The 23,524-nt window shown below is 30.1% G+C and overlaps 1 protein-coding gene across 16 annotated transcripts in view; it reads left to right on the forward strand.

Annotated features, from left to right (window-relative positions):
• Positions 1 to 311: 311 nt before the first annotated feature.
• LOC136969954 (ensconsin-like) overlaps positions 312 to 23,524 on the forward strand; it is a 71,897-nt gene continuing 48,684 nt past the window's right edge. For 9 of the 16 annotated variants that reach the window (XM_067264282.1, XM_067264286.1, XM_067264291.1 and 6 more), the window contains exons 1-3: positions 312 to 458; positions 6,925 to 7,021; positions 19,062 to 19,127. In XM_067264282.1, coding sequence (XP_067120383.1) covers positions 6,970 to 7,021; positions 19,062 to 19,127 — 118 coding nt within the window. In that variant the 5' untranslated portion in view covers positions 312 to 458; positions 6,925 to 6,969. Of the gene's footprint in view, positions 459 to 568; positions 741 to 6,924; positions 7,022 to 19,061; positions 19,128 to 23,524 lie in introns of those variants that run through there. The other 7 variants (XM_067264298.1, XM_067264299.1, XM_067264285.1 and 4 more) reach the window with 6 other exon arrangements.

Below are 23,524 nucleotides of genomic sequence, written 5' to 3' on the forward strand. Positions count from 1 at the left end.
GTTTAAAAATACATATTTAAAAAAAAATCAATGAATTCATCAGTTAAATTTAAACAGAACGTAAACTGTACAATATTTCATTTTAACGTGAAGTATAATGGTATAAACGCATTCACGTCTAAACCAAAACGACCTTGGACCCAATTTAAATCACGACTTTTTTATTAAGCACTTAAATAGGATTTTTTAAAAAAAGTGACGATATTCGCCACTAGGGAGGAAATTCAAATTTTTAAAATTTGAAAAAGTTCGTAATAAGTTTTTTAATTTACGTTTTTATTTAATATATTTCTTTAAATATAAGAAAAAATTTAAAGTTTTTAATGATCGAAAACGATAATAAAATAAATATAAATTTTTTGTTTTTAATTTTAAAATTATTTTTCGATCGAATATTTTTAAAAGGTGGCAGCTCTACATCAATGGCCGATAGTTTGATGAACGTCTGCGGAACTTAGGTTTGTCGATGTTTTTATAAATTATAAGAAAATATAATGGAAATTATTGTTCATTTTACCTATTTAAACTTAAATAGAATGCGTGTATAATAATTCGAGACGTAGAAACATCGATATTTGCGAGATTACGTCAAAAATCCGGCTTGACGTCACTTCTGACTTAGAGCTTATTTGCATAAAATTTGAATGGAATTATTCTAATTTTTTAGCGACTTCGTAAGCAGAAAGCAATATTTAAACGTAATATGTTCGAATTATGACGTAAACAAGCAATATCGATCGGTAAGATCATGATTTTGATACCTTCTCAGTGGATATCTTCCTTGATTAATCTATTAAAGTAGGTGATCCATTAAACTTCACATTATAACATCATAACACCTGGCTTCAATACAAATTTATACTAAAAATTAAAAAAGTATTCTAACTGGAACATAATTAAAGACATTCAAAGCATTACAATACTTGATTTGTCTTTACAATAAAAAAAATTTACTTGAAAAATATCTATTTTCATGTATTTATACAGTATTAAAAATATATCATTAAATTGATATATAAAATGTTATTTTTAATATATCAAAGTTCAATGTGTGTATATATACTCTTTAAGAGCTGTTTTTTTTTTAATGCAATTAAAAGAATTTGGGATGTTTAGGATGATTTCTGGAACCAGATTTCACTAGTTTTTCACCTTTTTTCAACATAAAAACTAGCCAAGAAGTTGAACTTCCTGAATAGCAAATTTCGAAGTAAATTCGAAGGTTAAAACGAAAGGAGCGATTTAAAGTAAATTGAGTTTATATATAATTACATGAAATTAAAATATTTTATATGTAATTGCCATTCATTTATATAATTTTCTTTGAAATTATGGAGTGAAAGGTAGAATTTTTATGGAAATTGTTTAAATAGCATTACTCTAAATCATTTATTTATTTAATTTCTCTTTAGTTTTCTCTACTGATGATTTGGATTAAAGAAAATAGAAATCTGATTCTATTGTTTGGTATGCATATTTAAATAGTAATGATTGCATAATACAGTATAAAGTAGAAATAGTACCTGGTAAGGTGACATTTGATAAATAAAGATGATTCAGTCTTGAGTTTTAATTCTATCTGTATTATATTATGTGTAAATGGGTCACAAAATGCTCAGAATCTATCTGTTAATTTTTAATTTGTAGAATAAATAATGGTATAATCATTAATGATTTAAAGTCTTTCCAATATATAATTAGATGAACAGAACAATTTGTTTAAATTAGAATTTTTGCAGATGAAGAATAATGTCATCTTCTTAAGAAATTTATTAAGATTTAGAAAAGCATTTCTTAGAATCTGGCAATTTTTATTTGTTGTTTTCTTGTACTATATTTATTATTATTAAAACTTTTTGATTAATTGATTTCAGATTTATAAGTTTGATTTTTATTTAAATTATAGTTTTTATATCTAATTATATTCTGTAATCAAAACTTCCACAATTGTAATTTATTATAGTACTTTATTAGGGTTTTTATACTATATCTTATATATATGTATTATGAATATTTTATTCAAAAAGTTAGTCACAGTAATTGTTGTTTATACAACTATAAATGTTTTATAATCTGTTATAAAATATGAAAAATATAAATATCAGTTTAATAATAATAGAAAATCAATAAAAATAATCTTTTTTTTAAATATATTTTTCACATTTCTCAGTTGTAAAATGTGATATACATTATTAAATTATATTCATTTATATATAGTTAAACATCTTTATCCTTGCTTTTTGATTAATTTAAATTAAAACATTATGTTCTTAGTTGCAAAATTATAAGATAACCAAAGGCTATTTTTTGTCCATATTATAGAATTCAGATTCTAGTCTATGATGTGTTTGTCCAATATAATAAATAAGTTTTTACGTAATAAAAATTTAATATGAAATGAATTATAAGACAACATTAGTTTAGCATTAGTATTTAGTAAATATTTCAGAAAAAAAATTGGTAATTCTGCTTATAAAGAAAGTTGAAATTTTAATTTATAAATTTAAGTACAGTAATGAAGAAACTTTTTATTGTTTTGAGATATCAACTAAGCAAAAAGTTTGGTTATTTATCATAAAAATTAAAACAGTGAAGAAATTTGTATAAAATGTTTAATTTGTTAAAATAAACACTTTTACAATTTATGCAACTCTTTTTATAAAACTTGTCTTTAGATGTAAAAAAGCATAGCAGTCTTTGTTTTAGTGCAGAACTGTCTGTTTCATATGTGATTGTCTAGCTCTAAGAAAAGGTGATAATTACTAGGAGAAATATTAGGACAATATGGAGGATGAGGTCTTGTAATGTCCTGTAAGAACAGCACTTACCTCTAAGATTTGTGTTTTAGGATGGGAGATACTTCCTCATCCTCCATATTCTGACATTTCTCCAAGTGATTATTACCTTTTCTTAGAACTAGACAATCACATATGAAGCAGACAGTTCTACACTAAGACAAAGACTGCTAGGTTTTTACATCTAAAGACAATGTTTTTATAAAAGTGAATTTATGAACTTGTTGGGAGAGTTGCATAGATTGTAAAAGTACTTATTTTAATGTATTAAATATTTTATGAACATTTCTGCACTGCTTTAATTATTATTTAAAAAAAACCACACAAAATTTTTTAGTTACCTGATATAAAATAATCTGGAAGATTTTTTAGATTATACATTAAAAAATTTTTGTTTATTCAAAATTATAAAAAGTATATGTAAAGTCAATAAGAATGTTTTAGAAACAACAAAAACATTTATTAAATATGAACTCTAGTGATGTTACCTAAACTTTTTTTAAGTAAAGTGCAAGTAATAAAGTATTGCATATTAAATAAACTATTTGGAAACTAGAATGATTACATTTGTATGTTAATAGAGTATGTTATTGATTACATGCTATATATATTACACAGATCATAGTAATCAGCTTTATATGCCAAATATCATATATATATTACACAGATCATAGTAATCAGCTTTATATGTCAAATATCATTTGAATACATTCATGTTAAGTTAATAACAAATAGATTCAATGTTTCTGCATTATAAAATTATGTAAAGTTGTGAGATTTTTCCTATAAATAAGTTCCTTGAAACTAAATTATATTTTTGTGCTTTAGTAGATTATTATTATTATGTTGGGTTTAGTGGGTTATACTCTGTTGACACTGGTGGCTGTGTACTATGCCGGACCAGAGTCAAGGCATAGCAACCAAAACAAAACATAAATAAACTAAGTGTGTCAGTGTCAGTATTCAGAAATTTCCTAACAATATGGCATGTATTCAATATAGTGGTGTTCTGTAGTGTGATGTATGTATTTCTATTCAATTGTAATGTTCCCAGGCTTTTGTGTAGTGTGTGTGGTATCACACCTGTAGAGGAGAGTAACAACAGGTACCCTATCCATCCTCCACAGATGCCTTATTTCCTGGGCGAGTTCTGTGTACTAGCTAATTTTTTCAGTGCATGCATTTTGTATATTGTGAGTGTTTGGAATGGATATGTCTATAATGTATGTGATTTTATTGTGTTTGTCAATGAGTGTGATGTCTGGTCTGTTGTGGTAAATTGTTTTATCTGTGATTAGGGCTCTGTCGTAGTACATTTTGTGCGTGTTGTTTTCCAATACTGTCTGTGGAATGTACTTGTAGTATGGCTCGTGGATGTCTAATAATTTGTGTTTCTTTGCAAGCTCTTGGTGTATTATATTTGCTACTTTATTATGTCTGTGTAAATAATCTGTCTGTGCCAAGAGCTTGCAACCAGAAGTGATGTGTTGTATAGTTTCTGGCACGATGTGGCATTTTCTGCATGTGTCATTTGTGAGTGTTGTATCTTTGAGTATGTGTTTTCTGTAGTTTTTAGTATTTGACTTCATCTTGTATGGCAATCATGAATCCTTCCGTCTCCCCAAAAAGACATCCCTGTGCGAACCAGCTGTTTGATGCAGTTTTGTCAACAGAATCCTGGGCTAGATCATAAGGATGCCTGCCATGGAGTGCCTTTCGAGCCCACGATTGCTTAATGGTGTCTATACTTTTTATATGTTGTGTTGTGTCCGTACGACATGAGTGTAAGTTTAATGGCGTGTTATTTGAGTTTGCTAGAGTTACTGCTTTATGTAACTGTGATGTTTCATGTTTTTTGTAGAAAAACAATCGCAGCGACTGTATTTGTATGTAGTAAAGGTTAACTATGTCAATCAGGCCACGTCCACCATCTTTACGTGGAAGGGTTAATCTTTCTGTGGCAGATTTAGGATGATGTTGTTTATGCTTAGTAAGTGGTGTTCTTGTTTTCCTTTGGAGTTGCTCAAGATCTGTGTGAATTCAATGTATAACTCCAAAAGAATATGTGAGTATTGGGATGACATATGTGTTTATTGCTTTAACTGTGTGTTTTGCATTTAATTGTGTTCTGAGAATAGCATTTAACCTACTTTGGTATTCTTTAATTAATCTTTGCTTTATTTGTGTATGTTCTGTTAGTTTGGCCTGTTGGAATCCTAAATACTTGTAGAACTCGCCCTCTTCCATGGATTCAATAACATCTCCATTTCCAAGTGCAAAATCTTCTTTCTTCAGGATTTCTTTTTCTATGTGAAGTATTTTGCATTTGTCCATTTGTATGTCCTTGGTGTATGAATGTGTGATTTGTAGGAGTTGATGAAGTTGTTTTTGTGTGGATGCATAAAGTTTTATGTCATCCATGCACATGAGATGTGACAGTGTAAACTGTATTTCATGTAGGTGATGCTCTGATGATGTGTTACTGGGCCAAAGAGAAGACCAATATGTTGTGAGTTCTTCTTCTGTTGGTGTGCCACTGTGCTGTGTATCAGTGTTTGTTTTGTTACTAATTTGTCTGTAAAAGAGTTTTTCATTGTTTGTAAATAATTTATTTTGGTGTTTTCATAGTGTACATGTTTTGTATCGTTTGAGTCTATGTGCTTTGGCTGCGAGTTTTTATTTTAGTGAATCAATGTACAGTATTCTGTAATGTGTGTGTTGTGATGTTTGTGTTTTGTGTGTTTTGATTTTCTTGAAAATGTTTTTGAGCTGTTTCTGTAATTTGGGTGTTATGTTGTTTTTAGTGTATTGTGTCAGCCTGCCTAATTGCTGTCTAATGTCATTTATTTGTGTTTCTATTCTTCTCTGCCAGGCAGGCTTGTGATAGAATTGTGTTTTCTGCATATCTGTCTGTGATTGTATTTTCAGTTCATGGTGTGTCACAACTGTGACTACCCCAGCATAAACTAATGTATGAATGTCTGAGAGAGTAGAAATTGAATGAATGTAGTGTGGTAGTAAGTGAGTGTTTACATAATTTAGTGTTTTTACTACTTACTTTGATGTGTTGATTTTTGGTATTCGTTGTCTTTGCGTGGGATCTGTGCCTGTATATTTAGTGAGTGTTTCCTGAAATATAAGTGAGAGCATATTAACTAAATCTATGTCAATGTTATCAGTGGTGGATGAGGAAGTGTCTATAGTATCAATAGTGGTGGTAGTTGTGTGTGTGTAGGCATTAAAGAAAGTCAATTTTTAAAAGAAAAATATAGAAAATAGTTTGTTTCTAATTCATTGTTATCAGGTACAAATATTAGTTAAGAATAACAATATCAACAATACAGGTCTCTATCATCCATATTATGTTGTTGTTAGTCACAGGGGGATGACAGGGAAAGAATGATGGGGTAAAATTCTACAGGCCCAGGACTCACAAGTGCCATCTCACAATTTTATTTTTTTTTTACGTTTTTGTAATATAAAAATGCTTAACAGTAAATAGTATTCTTTATTTTGTAAAAAGTAATATATACATTAAAAAAACTTAAATTTTCAAATAGTTTTATTGTCTTGGGGCCCATATAAATTTTTCTCCCAGGCCTGGTGAATCGTTGTGCATGCGTCGGCGGCTACAACATCGGGTCGTACATCTGGAGTGGGGGTTGGAATGCATCCGTAATGGGAGTTTAGAACGTAGGGTCACTCTCTACTCAGATCCCACCTGAAGAAAGTCCTAAGGGGCCGAAAACGTTTGTGGATAACTATACTTTGCGAAGCTATTTAAGGTTATTAGAGTTGACATATTTAAAAATATTTAGTTTATGTGAAAAATTTTATCTATGATTAAATTATTTTTAAATTATAAAGTAATTGTTAATTAAAATTAGTTCAAATTTCAAACAATAATTTATATATGTAATAAGTAAATATTTAATAAGAAAAACACTTTTGAGTACTCTTTCAGTTTTATTATTAGAAATGTTATTCTAATAATGAAATTAGTGATAATCTTTTTGAAGATTCACACATTTTTCTTATTAAAAATTTATTTCTGTATTAGTTTTTAGATTTCTGTTTATTTTGTTAAAAAGTCATTACAGTTTTAAATGTATTTTATACTGTTCTATAGGTATAAGTGGAACAGGAGATTGTTTTTTTTCTCTAGCCCTGCATTATGTCTCATAACAGCAGGCCATCTTCTGTAAATCGAGTAGCTACAAATAAAGGTTAGTATATTTATTTTCATCTATTGCAATGTTTTGTTTAGAAATCATTTAAATTATTAAAAAAAAATATAGTATAAAAAAAATAAATAGCTCAGTTAAGAAGTAAGGTTTGTCTAATGCTCTTAAAAAGCACTTTATCATTTCTAGGTCAGAAATTTTGTATAAAAGATGATTTATCTCTTGCCTACATGTAATTTTTTTTATATTAAAAATAAATTTTTATAGCATAGTTTCAGAACAATTGTGATTTTCATTTGACAAATATATATATATTTTTAGAAATCTAATAATAATCTTTTTAATGTAGTGTCACAAGTTATACAAGCATCTTATATAAAACAAAAATTATTTTAACTAAAAAAAAAACATTTTTTTTTCTTTTGATGTTTTTAAGAAAATTAAAAAAAACTGTGTAATTTTCTTTATTACAGTTAAATTAATATTTAAAAAATAAAAATTTACATCTTCATCAAGTTTTTAAATATTCATCTGAAAAAATGGTTTTAAATTTCATAGTTAAAAAATTTGCAAACATACCAAATAAATTCAAAATTTTTTTTACATGTCTTTTCTGTGTACATTTGTAAAATTTACTTAATATCATATTATACATTTTTCAAAATAATGTAAGTACAGTAGAGAATTGTTAATCGGAACGATTTTCAGTCGGACTGTGTCGTGCTGAATCAAACGTTTTTGATACTAGATTTACTTCTAAAGTATAATTATCATGTTTTTATATTCTTTGATATATTTATTTTGTTTGTACAAAATGAAGAAATAATTTTTAACGATACGATAGCCTTGATTATTATTATAAAAATTTTCGTTAGGCTTAAAATCGACGAAAATTCAACATGAAGCGACATGCAACGGAGAAAAATTTGAACATCGGACAGGTTAATGTATTTTTTCGTACATAATCGGTAATCGGAACAAATCACTAATCTGAACAACCCCAGTCCCCAATTGATTCCGATTAACGACTCTCTACTGTACTAATAGTAAAGATTAACTTCTGTGTTTTGCTTAGGTAGCATTTTTTTAATGATGAACAGAATGATATTTCATGATATCACTGGCCAAGAACTACTTTATCATCTCTCTACTTTCGTAAGTTTTGAGAAACTGACTTTGAAAGTTTAAGAGAAGCTTTATGAGAAAGACATACAACACAAATTATGCTTGCTCTAGTGACAACAATAGTGAAGATGAATCAAAATGAAGTTTAGTAAAGATGGAGATGGGGGAAATAAAACAATGTAGCAAAATCTCAAAATATACAAAATTGAAGATAGAATAAAGGGGTTTTCATTCAACAATATGTATCCTGACATTTTATAATAGACTGATACTGTAGTTTTATAAAAAAAAATTAACTTGCAGAAAAATTATCAATATCATCATAACCATTATAGCTGCAATGTTAGTTGCAAAGCAGTGGCTTGTTATTTAAAAAGAAAATAATGATACTGTTAGCATATACTTGCAGACTAATTTTAATAAAAAGTAACAATTTTGAATACTTTTTTTATTTTGAATTTTATGACATTATAGAAGTTTTAAAAATTTGAGTTTGATGTATGCCATTTATATGACTGACTATGGTAGTATATAATTAATATTTACCATTATTATGGAGGCATTATGTTATATTTTGGCTATTATAACAGGTTAGAATAAAATAGCATATAAGACAGTTTACTTTTGTTTGAAAGCATTACAGGCTGAAGGCTGGGTAGCCAAGATGGTTAAGGCATCCATCAGCTGCTCTGGGGACCAAAGATCAAATCTGGGTGAGCCACTCCAGGAATTTTTCATGGGCTGTATCTAAATCTGACAAATGTTGGACCCTTCTGCCACCACTTAACTGCTCCCATTGTGAGCCTGGCTAGACCCACAATGGGTTTTTCCCACACTCACTCTTAGTTTTTAGTGCAACAGGGCACAGAATCAAAAATGGAAAAAGGAAACATTACAGTCTATATACTGGTCACAATATTTTCCTGTTTTGTTTTAAGCTTGATGGTTTTTAAGTAGTGTTTTTTATTACTGGAAGCTCTGTTTTTCTAGACTGTAGTCAGTTAGCTTTTCAATAAAAAATTAATTGATATTTTTCCTAGCATCAGTTTTATTGTAATGATTATTACTTGATTTATGCACCCAATCATATTTATTTAAGGCTGAGAAATTATCTAAATTAGCTGATTACGTAGTTTATTTTACTTGGAAAATTTTGTAATTGAGTTTTAATTTTTATGTATAATTTTTAATAAGGCAAAAGCAACTTTATTTTGATGTTATGAATATGAAAAACATGGTTTTCAAATTCTGTAAATATAATTTTATAGAATGTAGACACACACAAATTCTACAGAAATAAAATATAGTATTAGTATATAGTATTCAAATATATAGTATTCAAATAAAAAGAAAACCTGCATAAAAAATGTTTTAGTTACTAATTTAAAAGCTTCAAAATAATTTTATCAATTGTCTGTACAGTACATAAGTCAGTTTGATACAGAATGTTTTAGTTGTCAGTTTTGCAATATTCCAAAATATTACAATAATTGAATAAATGCCATTAAATGTAATAAATTATTCATTGAATTAATAAATAAATAAAAAAAATAGTGATTTAAATTTATCTAATTATAGTTAAACTTTTGTAATAAAACAGAGTCTTAATTAATGGATTTGTTTGAGAATATACATCGTCCAAGATAAATTACAGAAGAGTACTTTGTCAACAAAGACAAGAGAATGTAGTACTGTACAGTTTGTTTTACAGATCTTGGCCAGATGATGTACAGTACTTGAAAGAGGCTCTATAAATTTTAAAAAGAATTTATTCTGGTTATTTCTCATAACAAAAGTTTTTACAGTTAAAATTTTAAAAATATTTTTAATCATTATAAAAATTAATTAATTAATTGATTTTGTAGTGATAGATTAAATTTATACTAATTATTTTATAATTAATTTCATAACAATATTCTTGTAGTTTACTACTTACTTTGTACCAAACATTCCATTTTATCCAAACTTTTGATTATCTTGAGGTATCCTTGTCCATATTATAAGATATGGACAAGGATACCTCATAATCAAGGATCTTATATAATCAGGACTCTACCATGTATGAAACTTAGTCAACATTTTGGTACAAATAAAGTTTGAATTGTATTTATATCTGAATCTTTTTGTTAGAATTTTGTAATGATAAAATATAATTACAACTACACTAAGTTACTATTTCTGAATGGAAAAAAGTGAAGCGTTTATTGCAGTAGAAAGCAGCAAGAAGATAATTTCATTAATAAGAAAGTAATGCCAGGTATCATTGTTTTTTCTGGAAGAATGAAATTCAGAATTCTGCATAACTGCATGATTATATATTTTAACAGATGTAACTCACTTTTGAAAATGAAATTTTGTTGCAAGATGATATGAAGAAATTTAATATAAAAATAAAACCAACTTCTCGCACAATCCCTGGGTAGGATAAATCAACACACTAAAAACCTTTTTTTATTTCCCAGTATGACTATCTTTAGATAAAAACAAATGTTTTTGACCAAAACTTGGTCTTCGTCAGGCTATTGACCAGTATAAAATTTGAAACTGGAATTCAAACAACATATTTAAAATTATTTTAAATTCCAAATTATTTAAAAATTGGAAACTAATTTTCACCATACATGCTACTGAAGTGATAAAAATATTGTTATGTCCCCACAAGCTGACTTCCATAGGGCCAAATTGGTAAAAATGTCAGATCAGGTTCAACACCTTTGCAACCTTGAAGCGTTGGAAATATACAAAGCCGGCCTGGCTGGCAATTGTATTAATGCAAAAGTGCTGCCAATATTTCGTATGCATGGAGGTGGTGCTATGAGAAAAAGCTTAAACAACATTAACATGCTGCTAACGTTTCTACACCAGCAAATACATCGTATTATTTATTTGTGGGGATGCAACAATATTTTTATCACTTCAGTAGCATGTACAGTAAAAATTATTAGTTTCGAATTTTATACTGGTCAATAGCCTGACGAAGATCAAGTTTTGGTCGAAAACATTAGTTTTTATCTAAAGCTATTCGTACTGGGATATAAAAAAGGTTTTTAGTGTGTTGATTGTTAATATAAAAATATTATTCTGTGATCAGAATTCGTGATGGAACAATTAATCAGAATTGGAAATGGGAAAAATCGGACATTTTCTGGGAATTGGAATTGAGAAGATCTTGTCACGATTTCTGATTCTTAAAAACAGTTTTTCTACATTTTGTGAGAAAATTAATTATTTGTTTCAGTCAAAAATTAAACGTTTTTAAAATTATGATATTAACAATTTAATATTAGTTTAATGGAAGCTTTTGTGTTGACAAAGCAGAGAGTATGTGACGCCCATACATGAGATGATGTCTGTCACAGCAGACTTTTCTTTCATGTAGTTAGAGAGATGAGAGATTGTACTCAGTTGGTACTAACTATCCCCATTTTAGGGGAGATAGTGACTTCAGGGTTTTCATCTGGCCATCATAGGCCAACTTGAGCGGCAATCTGTATCCTTTATATATATTAAAAGCAAAATATTCTGTCATCACCGTACAGAAATAATGTAAATTTAAAAATTAATTTGATTTACAATTTGAAAATTTCAAAGAAACTTTTAAAGTTTTTTAAAAACATTGTTTTAATTTTCAATTGATTTTATTTTATTTTTGGTTTTGGTGTAAAGGCCAGAGTTTTAATTATTATTTTATTATTTTTAATAATTTTTATTTGCTTAATTTTTCCTGCATTTGTTGAATCTTTAACTGCAATTTTTTAATTAATTTTAACTTTTCTTTCTTTGCAACATAACTATAGAAATTGTTTTAGTATTGTTTCCTATGAACAATAATGAAATTCAAATTTATTTTAATGTTTAGTAATTTCATTCATTTTTGTTTCATAAATATGCCTGCTTTTTAAAAATTTTAATTATAAGCAAATTGACATTGATTGAACTATTGGGCTATATAGTTTCAAATTGAAGCCAGTGGTTGGCAAAAATATTTGTGTTTGGGCAAAACAGTCTAAAATGTAAACAAAATTATATTTTAATTGTTGTTATATTATATATTATATTATATAAAATTATTTTCAGTATTTAGTATGTTTACTTATAATACTGTATAATAACTATAATATAATAACTGATAAAATCACTTTCTCATTATAATTATGAAAGTTTTTATGATTCATAGATGATGATGATATACATTGAATTTTCAAATGAGATTCATGTGATTCTGAGTAAAAATACTTGTTTGCACTAAGTTTTAAAAATTTATTTTTCAAGATGAGTCGGACAAGATGAATGTCTAATTCATGGCTCAAGTGAATGAATTCAGAAAAATTGGTTAACTCATGACAATGATATTTGTTTGGCTTGTTGCAACATTTGCCCAAACCTCATTTATATTAAATATGATGGAGTTAAATCATTTACAAGGCAAGACTTGCTCATTATGAGAAGCTTGTAAAAAGGTCATCTTTTCATTTACCTTTCCCCTGCCCTGGTCATTGCATCGACCAACAAAGCAGTTTCCAGAGATGGTGTGACCTTAGGATGGGATAATTCTTTGGATAAAAGGGAATTGGCTGTAAATTTTTTGAGGGTAGTGTTGCAATATTGACTTTATGTAAAATAAGATTACAGATTTATTTTATAGTACACAATAACAGCATGTGTATTCATATATGAATGGAGAATTTTTATGTTTCTTTTGTAAGATTGATTCTGGATTTCCCGATCGTTTTCCATCCTTAAGCCTGATGCTAATTAATTCATGAATGTACTGTACTCATAATGCAAATTCTTAATTTTTCTTAACTAAAATTACCCTTAGAAAGTATTCAAAAGAATTGGAATTTGGAGTTTTCGCCAGAATTGAAATTGGAATCAGGAGAAATTTTGATATCATCCCATCACTAATAAGAATACTAAATTAAAATTAGTATTTTAGTCTTTTACATAACATTGTCATCATAGCAAATAATACTATATTTAATACTAAAAAGAAGTATTTTCAGTTAGTAGGTCTCTTCTCTTTGCAACACTACACACTTTTTATTATTTACTATAACATAATACAATAAATCCTCATTAGTTTGAAATTCAAGGGAAGAAATAATTGTGACTTCAAATTATCAGATATTTACATATTTCTGTACAGTATGTCAAATGCCATGTAATGGATGTAATTTATCAAGCAAATGGAATACAGCTACATATGCAGCATGCTATTTTTGTTTATTTATATTATTATGTTGGGTCTAGTGGGTTATACTCAGTTGACACCGCAGCTGTGTACTATGTGAGACCAGAATCAAAGCATAGTAACCAAAACAAAAATTAAAGAAGTGTATCAGTGCGTGTGTCTGTATTGAGAAATTTCCTAACAATATGGCATGTATTCAATATACTATATATTTACCACAATAGTGGTAAATATATAGTATACAGCCTTCTGTAGTGTGATGTATGTGTTTTTATTCAATTGTAATGTGCTCCAGGCTTTTGTATAGTGTGTGTGGTATGACACCTGTAGAGAAGAGAATGACAGGTACAATAAGCACCCTATCCATCCTCCACAGATGCCTTATTTCCTGGGCGAGTTCTGTGTACTTGCTGACTTTTTCAGTGAATGTGTTTTGTACATTGTGTGTGTTTGGAATGGTATGTCTATAATGTATGTGATTTTATTGTGTTTGTCAATGAGTGTGATGTCTGGTCTGTTGTGGTAAATTGTTTTATCTGTGATTATGGCTCTGTCGTAGTACATTTTGTGCGTGTTGTTTTCCAATACTGTCTGTGGAATGTATTTGTAGTATGGCTCGTGGATGTCTACTAATTTGTGTTTCTTTGCAAGCTCTTGGTGTATTATATTTGCTACTTGATTATGTCTGTGTAAATAACCTGTCTGTGCCAAGAGCTTGCCAATGCAGAGGTGATGTGTTGTATAGTTTCTGGCATGATGTGACATTTTCTGCATGTGTCATTTGTGAGTGTTGTATCTTTGACTATGTGTTTTCTGTAGTTTTTAGTATTTTGACTTGATCTTGTATGGCAATCATGAATCCTTCCGTCTCCCCAAAAGAGACATCCCTGTGCGAACCAGCTGTTTGATGCAGTTTTGTCAACAGAATCCTGGGCTAGATCATAAGGATGCCTGCCATGGAGTGCCTTTCGAGCCCACGATTGCTTAATGGTGTCTATGCTTTTTATATGTTGTGTTGTGTCCATATGATGTGAGTGTAAGTTTAATGGTGTGTTATTTGAGTCTGCTAGAGTTACTGCTTTATGTAATTGTGATGTTTCTTGTTTTTTGTAGAAAAACTCTCGCAGTGACTGTATTTGTTTGTAGTGAAGGTTAACTATGTCAATCAGGCCACGTCCGCCATCTTTACGTGGAAGGGTTAATCTTTCTGTGGCAGATTTAGGATGATGTTGTTTATGCTTAGTAAGTGTTGTTCTTGTTTTCCTTTGGAGTTGCTCAAGATCTGTGTGAGTCCAATGTATAACTCCAAAAGAATATGTGAGTACTGGGATGACATATGTGTTTATTGCTTTAACTGTGTGTTTTGCATTTAACTCTGTTCTGAGAATAGCATTTAACCTACTTTGGTATTCTTTAATTAATCTTTGCTTTATTTGTGTATGTTCTGTTAGTTTGGCCTGTTGGAATCCTAAATACTTGTAGAACTCGCCCTCTTCCATGGATTCAATAACGTCTCCATTTCCAAGTGCAAAATCTTCTTTCTTCAGGATTCCTTTTTCTATGTGAAGTGTTTTGCATTTATCTAGGCCAAATTCCATTTGTATGTCCTTGGTGTATGAATGTGTGATTTGTAGGAGTTGATGAAGTTGTTTTTGTGTGGATGCATAAAGTTTTATGTCATCCATGTACATGAGATGTGACAGTGTAAACTGTGTTGTTTTTTCGTGTCTGATATTGTAGCCATATTGTGTGTTGTTTAACATGTTGGATAATGGGTTCAAGGCTAGGCAGAACCAGAGAGGACTCAAGGAATCTCCTTGAAAAATTCCTTGCCTAATAAAAATTTGGTTTGTTTGTATGGAAGTGTTATGAACCCTGAGATGTAGTGTTGTTCTCCAGTGCTGCATAGTGTTTTGGAAGAATGCAATGAGTGATGGATGTATTTTGTACATGTGTAGAATATGTAGCAGCCAACTGTGTGGAACACTGTCGAATGCTTTTCTGTAGTCTATATATGCCATGTGTATGTTTCTGTGTTGTTTGTGTGCTTGCCGTAGAATGACTGAATCTATGAGTAACTGTTCTTTGCATCCCCTGTGGTTTCTACGGCAACCTTTTTGTTGTTCCGTTAGAATGTCGTGTTCTTCAACATGTTTGTATATTTTGTTTGCGATACAGGATGTCAATAATTTGTAGAGTGTTGGAAAACATGTAATTGGTCTGTATTGTGTGGGTCTGTGGTTATTGTTGTTTTTAGGTTTCACGTAAGTGATGCCCTGAGTAAGAAATTTTGGCATGTCTTGTGGATTGACAATGATGTGTGTTAGGTGTTTAGCCAGTTCCTGGTGCAGTGATGTAAACTTTTTGTACCAGAAATTGTGAATGTTGTCTACACCAGGTGTCTTCCAGTTGTGTGTTCTGTTAACAGTGTATTGGAAATCATGTATGTTTATTTCAGCACAGGGCATAGTTGGTATGTTGTGCAAGTTTCTGTTCTCCTCCTCGATCCAGCCTGCATCAGCATTGTGTGTGACAGCACTGGACCAAAGAGAAGACCAATATGTTGTGAGTTCTTCTTCTGTTGGTGTGCCACTGTGCTGTGTATCAGTGTTTGGTTTGTTACCAATTTGTCTGTAAAAGAGTTTTTCGTTGTTTGTAAATAATTTATTTTGTTGTTTTCATAGTGTACATGTTTTGTATCATTTGAGTCTACATGCTTTGGCTGTGTGTTTTTGTTTTAGTGCGTGGGTAGCTGCCCGGAGGTAGCATGAAGTCGTACCTCTTTTTGTCGGCAACACGTGGGTTAAACCTGCTCACTTGTCAGAGGATGGCAGGTTTAAGTTTTATGATCTCACGGGGTTGGGATTCTTTTTCTCAGGTCGAGTGGAGGTGGAGAGAAGGGTTGTTGGTAAGGCGTAGGCAATAAACAAGCAAATGACACTATTTAACATGGAAACAAAGATTTATTAGATAACAAACAGACAATTACAATATCTAACATTGAGAATCTATCGACATTTTCTCTAACTTCTGACTGCAAGGAAGGGGGCCAAGAGAGAGCTTACATCAGCGGTTCCCAACCTTCTTTTGACCAGGGACCACTTTGATTTCATTGTTGTTAGCAGGGACCACAAGGTTTAAGAAAAATAAACTATGTCAATCTAAAAATAAACTTTAATCAAAACTTTTAACATAAGTAATCGTTAAACTCAAGAGTAACATGCTTTAGCAGTACTATTATAATAGAAAACATAACATTTTTAGTAAAAATTAAATTCAGTTTGTATCAATGTGGGAATAATAAGTTTTAAATCTTTCGCGGACCATATTTTAGCTCTTGCGCACCACTGGTTGGGAACCGCTGGCTTACATGAATTGTTATCATATCTTTAAGAAAAGAATATATTTCTTACAAGACTATACATTTACATGAGTTCTTATCCTTCCAGTCTCTTCACATGCTTTTTAGAGGCAATAACAAGTCTACAGCAGAACTGACCTTTTATTGGAGGCTACTGTCTGCCATCCAAGGTAAAAAAGTTATAGAGTCCTCTAGCGATAGCATACATATTCTTAAAAAAGGTGTGAAGGGACTGGAAGGATAAGGACTCACGTAAATGTTTAGTCTTGTAAGAAATATATTCTTTTCTTAAATGTGAATTTGTCCCGGCAATTTTTAATGTTATCATACCTCTTTGATGATTCCACAGAGGTTCGAATTCATCCTTGTTTAATTGTTCACACAAATTTATAAAAATTGTGACTGAGACACAGATCACTCTTAGTAAAATGATGCTTGGAGTTACAGCTCTTCAGAAGATTTCTTGATGTCACTGAGCTGGCGTTTGATGAGAGACTCCCGAAGGGGGGGGATGAAGCAGTCTTTTATAGCTTCATCTCGGGAAAATAGGTCATGTGATTAATTGTTGTTGAAGGTAAAGGTTATTTTAGCGTGTGTAGAGGTTAAAGGTGTCCCCGGGACCCAAAATAAAGTGATGAAATCAGATGTTAATTGTAAACTTATCTTGCAATACTAGCCTTATGATGTTTGGGACAAGAGAATGTTAACATTTTTGGAGGAGGGTTGTATATTTTCCCAGCAAAGTTTTTTTTTCCACAAATTCTTTAAGCAATAGGAGGGGAAATAATCAGAAAAATAACTATAAAAATTTTGGATCTCACAAATGTATCAATGTATTCTGTATTGTGTATGTTGTGATGTTCATGTTTTGTGTATTTTTTTATTTTCTTGAAAATGTTTTTGAGTTATTTCTTTAATTTGGGTATTATGTTGTTTTTAGTGTATTGTGTCAGCCTGCCTAATTGTTGTCTAATGTCATTTATTTGTGTTTCTATTCTTCTCTGCCAGGCAGGATTATGATAGAATTGTTTTCTCTGTGTATTTGTCTGTGATTGTACTTTCAGTCTATGGTGTGTCACTACTGTGACTGCCCCAGCATAAACTAATGTATGAATGTCTGAGAGTGTAGAAATTGAATGAATGTAGTGTGGTAGTGAGTGTTTTTCCTACTTACTATGACATGTTGATTTTTGGTATTCATGGTCTTTGTGTGGGATCTGTACCTGTATATTTAGTGAGTGTTTCCTGAAATATAACTGAGAGTGTATTAACTAAATCTATGTCAATGTTATCAGTGGTGGATGAGGAAGTGTCTGTAGTATCAATAGTGGTAGTTGTTGCGTGTGTGCTGTAATCAGTGCTTGTTGCTAGATTATCCTGACAGGTTACGTGATCTTCATTAATGTTAGATGTTTCTGCCTGTTGATGTATTTGATTAGCAATCTGTTGTTTGATAAGTTCTAGTGTTGTTTGTGGGATAAGGTGGTTGTGTATAATTGTTCTGTTTGATCAACAACCCTTTGTTTAGTGACAGTGAGATGAAGATATTGATGTGTGAATCTATGGTGTAGTTGTTGTCTGTATGCTGTCATGTTTGTTTTGAGTTTTGTGATGGTATAGTAAGTACGGATGATAAACTTGTTCATTTCATCCGTTGGCATGGTTCTCCAGCCTTTGTGGTCTGTGGATGCATTGCCACAGAAACACCAAGGCTAGGTTGGTTCCTCACATCTGTTGTGGGCATTGAAGTAGCCATGCTTGGGATGGCGCTGCTTTCGCCACCGGTAACCAAAGGAGACTGGCATATTTTTCAAACGTGAGCCTCTGCCTAACCCACACATGCGGACCTTGTTAACCCGGGAGACGTCTGAGCTGGTATCAAACTTAGATCTTGTTATTGCTATGATAAATATCTCCACAGAATGTGGGTGTGGTCACTCTTAGCTTTATTTCTCCCCATAGACCTTACTGGCATAGGTGTCCCTACCAGGAGATTGTGTTCCAGCCTGCATTGCTCTATAGATCAGTAAAGTTACTGGGCTCTTCCACCACGACCAGGTGGTGACCATGGGAGAGTTGTTATTATGATTATTATTATTTGTTGTTGTTTCAAATTATTAGTTTTTTTTATTTATTTCATGTCTTTTTTTTATTATTTTTGTTTTTCTTCCTATAATATCAATGAGATATGTCTATATTCTTCTAAAAATTTTGAAAAAGTAGTTCATTTTTAAAATATTGAAAATATGTTTGTTATTGTTATTTAACTAAGTATAAGTCAAATATTGCCAGATTTTTAAATTAATTATTACTATAATTTGGAAATAGAAGCAGATGATGCTGTTATCTGATATTAAATTTAATAATTAGAAATAATTTCATTAATTGATAAATTAATTTAGAATGTCTAGAAGAAAAGAATGACCCAGAGGGGGATTCAAACTACACAACAGTTACATACCAAGCAGGTACGTTACCAATTACACTATCTGGGATCAATGTTATTGTTTATATTATTTATATAAAAATAAGAAAAAGGTAGATATGTTGGGTGAGTATATGCTTACTGCATGTGATAATAGCAAGAACATATATAGTGGTCAATGAAAAGGTTAAAAAAATAGGATAAGAGAACATAAAGGCAGTTTAAGATCTGTTTTCAGTGTTGTAAATGTACTTCTGGTGATATTTAGAGATATAGCAAGTGGTTCACAAAATACATCTACATAGTAGCATGTATTTAAAATTATTCTCCAAGTTTATATGTTGTATAATAGACTGTCTACTAGCTTTGTTTTTAAATCTAATTAGACAAATATTTATCATAACAGTGTAAGGAATAATTTCCAGATTAAATATTTTTAGTACTTTTTTTAATCCCTGTTATTTTTACTGAAGTTCTGCTTCTGATTAAAGTGTTATTATTTAGATTTTATTAATTCTCAATATGATTAATCTGGCATATTGGCAGATTGGAACTGGTACTTAAATAACTTCAAATTTTGAAATTGATTCTTGCTAAAAAGAAGTTTGAAAAATCCTGATTCAAGAAAAGAGGTCTGAAGTAGCTCAGATATATAGAACAGATATATTAGAAGGGAGTTAAAGTGTTAGATAACTAAATAAAAAGAAAACTGTAGGGTTAACCAGAAACTGTAGACATAGGAAGATTCTAAATATGTATGATTATTAAGAAGGCTGATAAAATTTTATTACAATATGGAAGTTTGACAGGAGGATAGATAAGCAGAATGCTAAGCCTAAGTCAGAAAATTATAATTTTTTAATAAATTGTCTTTAAAAGCTGCTATTTTAGATGAGTTTTTCTAGCTTTGATTAGACATATTAAAGTTGCCAAACATCATCATTTATCTCAACACATCTTATTTTGGGATGAAAATTATTGTCTGTGTACATTTTTGTGAATTTCCTGTTTTATCAGCTTTTTCAGTGATTTGGACTTAAGCCGGCAGTATCCCATGTAAAAATGAGAACTTTCTCTCTCTTGGTAACAGCAGAGTTATTTTTAGAATTCAAAAGTTGGCTACCTAACCAATTACATCGGCAATTGAGTAGGATTTTCACTTTTGATATAAAATTTTTAATATTAAATGAAAAACAATATTGTTTTTCACTTTGTGCATCTGGTTTTGGTTCCAATCCTCATTAGCAGCCAGTTTTGCTTTTTGGTCCATGTGGGTGGCATGTAACATTAATTTTGTCATGAGCTTACTGTTTATGAATCTAGTTTATTCATGTAGATTCATCAAAACAATTATTTGATGCACAATAGTGAATTATTAAAAAATGAAATTTAGTGACAAATAAATGAGTTCAACAGTGATTAAAAAGTGCAAATGACCTTTTTTTCTGGAAGTCATTATTGTTTCACTCTCTCTGCTACTAGGCATTTTGTTAACTCTCCAAAACAGATTTTTAAACAAAATATTATAATATTTAAGTTACAAGGCTTCCAAAAGTAAATGTTTATCACAGCATATTATTGTAACACCTGTAGTTAGGAAAAATGGTTTACAATATGGTTACCATATATTAGAATGATTCTTGTTTGTGTTTAAACATTTTAAACATTTGCAAATGTTTTGGAATTTTGAAGTTATTACTTGATGAAATTGTTTGATAGTAAAAAAAAATATACAGGGAGGATGGATAAGTAACTAGTCATTGAGAAATCAATTTTAGTCAATTATTGCTATAATTTGTATATTTCTAATGCCAAGATGATGAAAACTATTTGGCATGTACAGTACCTTATTAAATAGAAATATAGATGCATAACTTAAAATTCTATGTAGACACTGGCACCATCCACCAACTTCATCAAAACAACTGGGGGTAGAATTCACAGCCTTCTGCGGGAAGTTGTGTGCAATGTTGGTGACAACATACTGAAACTGTGTGTCCAACTCTTCTGGTTCAGTATACATGTTGATTTACATGGGCTGTTGATAAACAATTCCCACACCAAAAACATATTTTCCTCAGGTCGTGATGTGGATGGATGGGCCACTTCTCTGTGTATTTGCAACTAAACCTGTGGTCGTTAGCTTTGAATGACAATTCTTGATTGTTTCCAGACAAATTGTGGCATGATGTCTTTTCACTGCACATCATCTCTGCATAGCAACTACTGATTTCCACACCTCATAACATACAGCAATCTGCACTTGCTTCTGAACAGACAAGTGGTTGGCCATATTTTTTGCCACTGTGTGTACAATCTCTCTGTCACTGCCCACACCACCAATGTGGAATTATAAAATTCCATTGATTGATGTAAATGCACACATGCATTTTATTATTATTGCATTATTACTAGAATAATTATAACAAGTTTCTCAGTGCCTAGTTACTTTCCACTGTAGAATAAAAATAGGATTTAAAAATTCTTTGAGTTTATGGAATTTAGTGTTAGTGGATTGTAATTTGAAGAATTTACATTATTCTTCATTATATGTACTGTAATAAGTTCAAAAGTATTAGGTTTGATTTATAAATAAGGAATGATTCAATAAAGCAGAGTAGTTTCTCATATTTTAAAATATGAATTACAGTGGTTAAGTTTTTATAAAATTATTTATAGAAGAAAAATCCAGATTCTTTTTTGAGTTAGTTTATAATTTTTTGGTATATTATAATTATACATGTAATTGTTTTAATTGTTATATAATTTAAATTAAATGTTTAAAAAAATCAGAAGATAACTATATACAAGTATTAGAAGTATCATTTAAATGAAATATGTAAAAATATTAACCAATTAAGTAAAAAACTTCATTTAATGACATAAACATTCATTTATATAAAAATAAAAATATACAGATTCAGGTTTTTTCTGTTAAGAACCATATTAATTTTAAAATATTTTTACTTAATAAATTCTAATAATACTTAACATTTTTAAAAATTACAGAATAACTTTGTCTTGATGATGAATGAATCAGCAGATGCATTAGATTACTATAAATATTTATATAATTATATGCTTGTTCATTTATTTACTAGTGAGAAAGTGCTTTCTGAACAAGATTTTTAAGTAATTATAAATTGATTCTGTATTTTCTGTTTACAATATATTAACATTAAATAGCTTTAAAATAATTTCAAATATTACCAGTCCTAAAGTTTACGGCAATTAAACTTTACCATTGTAAAAACATATTAGTTCTTGTTTTATTACATTGCTGGTGTTTACATTTGATGTGGTTATTAAGTGAATTGCAAAAATAAATATGGATAACACATTGAATAACTTTATATTAATGATAGGGCTTGTACTTTAAATGTCTTTTTAAAAGTATTGTTTACATTGTTTACTTTTATTTTTGGCATATTTTATAATTTTGTACTTCTGTATTTTATTAGATAAAATGTTTTTCAATGAAATGTTTATCTGTTAATTATTTACATATAGTTTATTGTTAAATTATAAAACAAACAATTTGCTTTATTAATTAGCAGGACAATAACATAGGTCTAACACATTAGATTATAATAGGGCTTTTTTAAGATGAAATATATCTTCTTATTTTGAACAGCTTTATTAAATACAATGATTAATAATAAAAGTTCATTACTATTATTTTCTGAAACAAATATCACTTTAATAAATGATCTTAAGCAAATAATTGAGGTGGAGCATTAGCTAAGCCTCTTCTGTATGACTTACAATGTTGCATTTAATCTTAAAATTTGATCAATTAATTTTGATAAAACATTTTCCATTTATTGTGATGGGGAATCTAAAAATGTTATAAAAATGGGGGCCCATGACTTCGTTTTCAAGATACAAGGTCATAACACGAGCATGGGCAACAAAGTGATATTGCACGACTTTGTCAGGCATTGTCCCAAGGTTGCTAGCATGTTTTCTATGGGCTTATAGAGTTGAGTTTATTCCCAACATTTAATGGGTTAATTTTGATGAAACTTTGCCATTTTCCATTAATTACAATGAGAAATCTAAAAATGTAATGAGGGTCATTTAAATTTAAAAAATAGGGACTTATGACTTTGATATACAGTGGAGTCAAAGTGACAATATTTGTGCTCTGATGCAATTGCGTGCACCTAACAGAAAGTAGGCATAAAAAATGAACAAAACACAAGAACAAAGCAATTGATGGTGATTGCTTTGTTCTAGGATCTCCTTTCCATATCAGCAAATGCAATGATCATCTCCCCATACCTGGCCAGTGCAAGGATCGTATCTCCTATTGCTGGCAGGTACAAGCAGGGTCGTGGAGAGACTGAGATGGTACGTCAAGATGATGGGATGTCAAAATTCCAAAATTGTTAAATTGTTATGTGGGCAAACTAATAAATTTAAGTTCACCTGTCTGTG

Source organism: Centruroides vittatus, unplaced genomic scaffold, assembly GCF_030686945.1.
Source record: "Centruroides vittatus isolate TY-2023 unplaced genomic scaffold, ASM3068694v2 contig_1832, whole genome shotgun sequence".
Lineage (NCBI taxonomy): Eukaryota > Metazoa > Arthropoda > Arachnida > Scorpiones > Buthidae > Centruroides > Centruroides vittatus.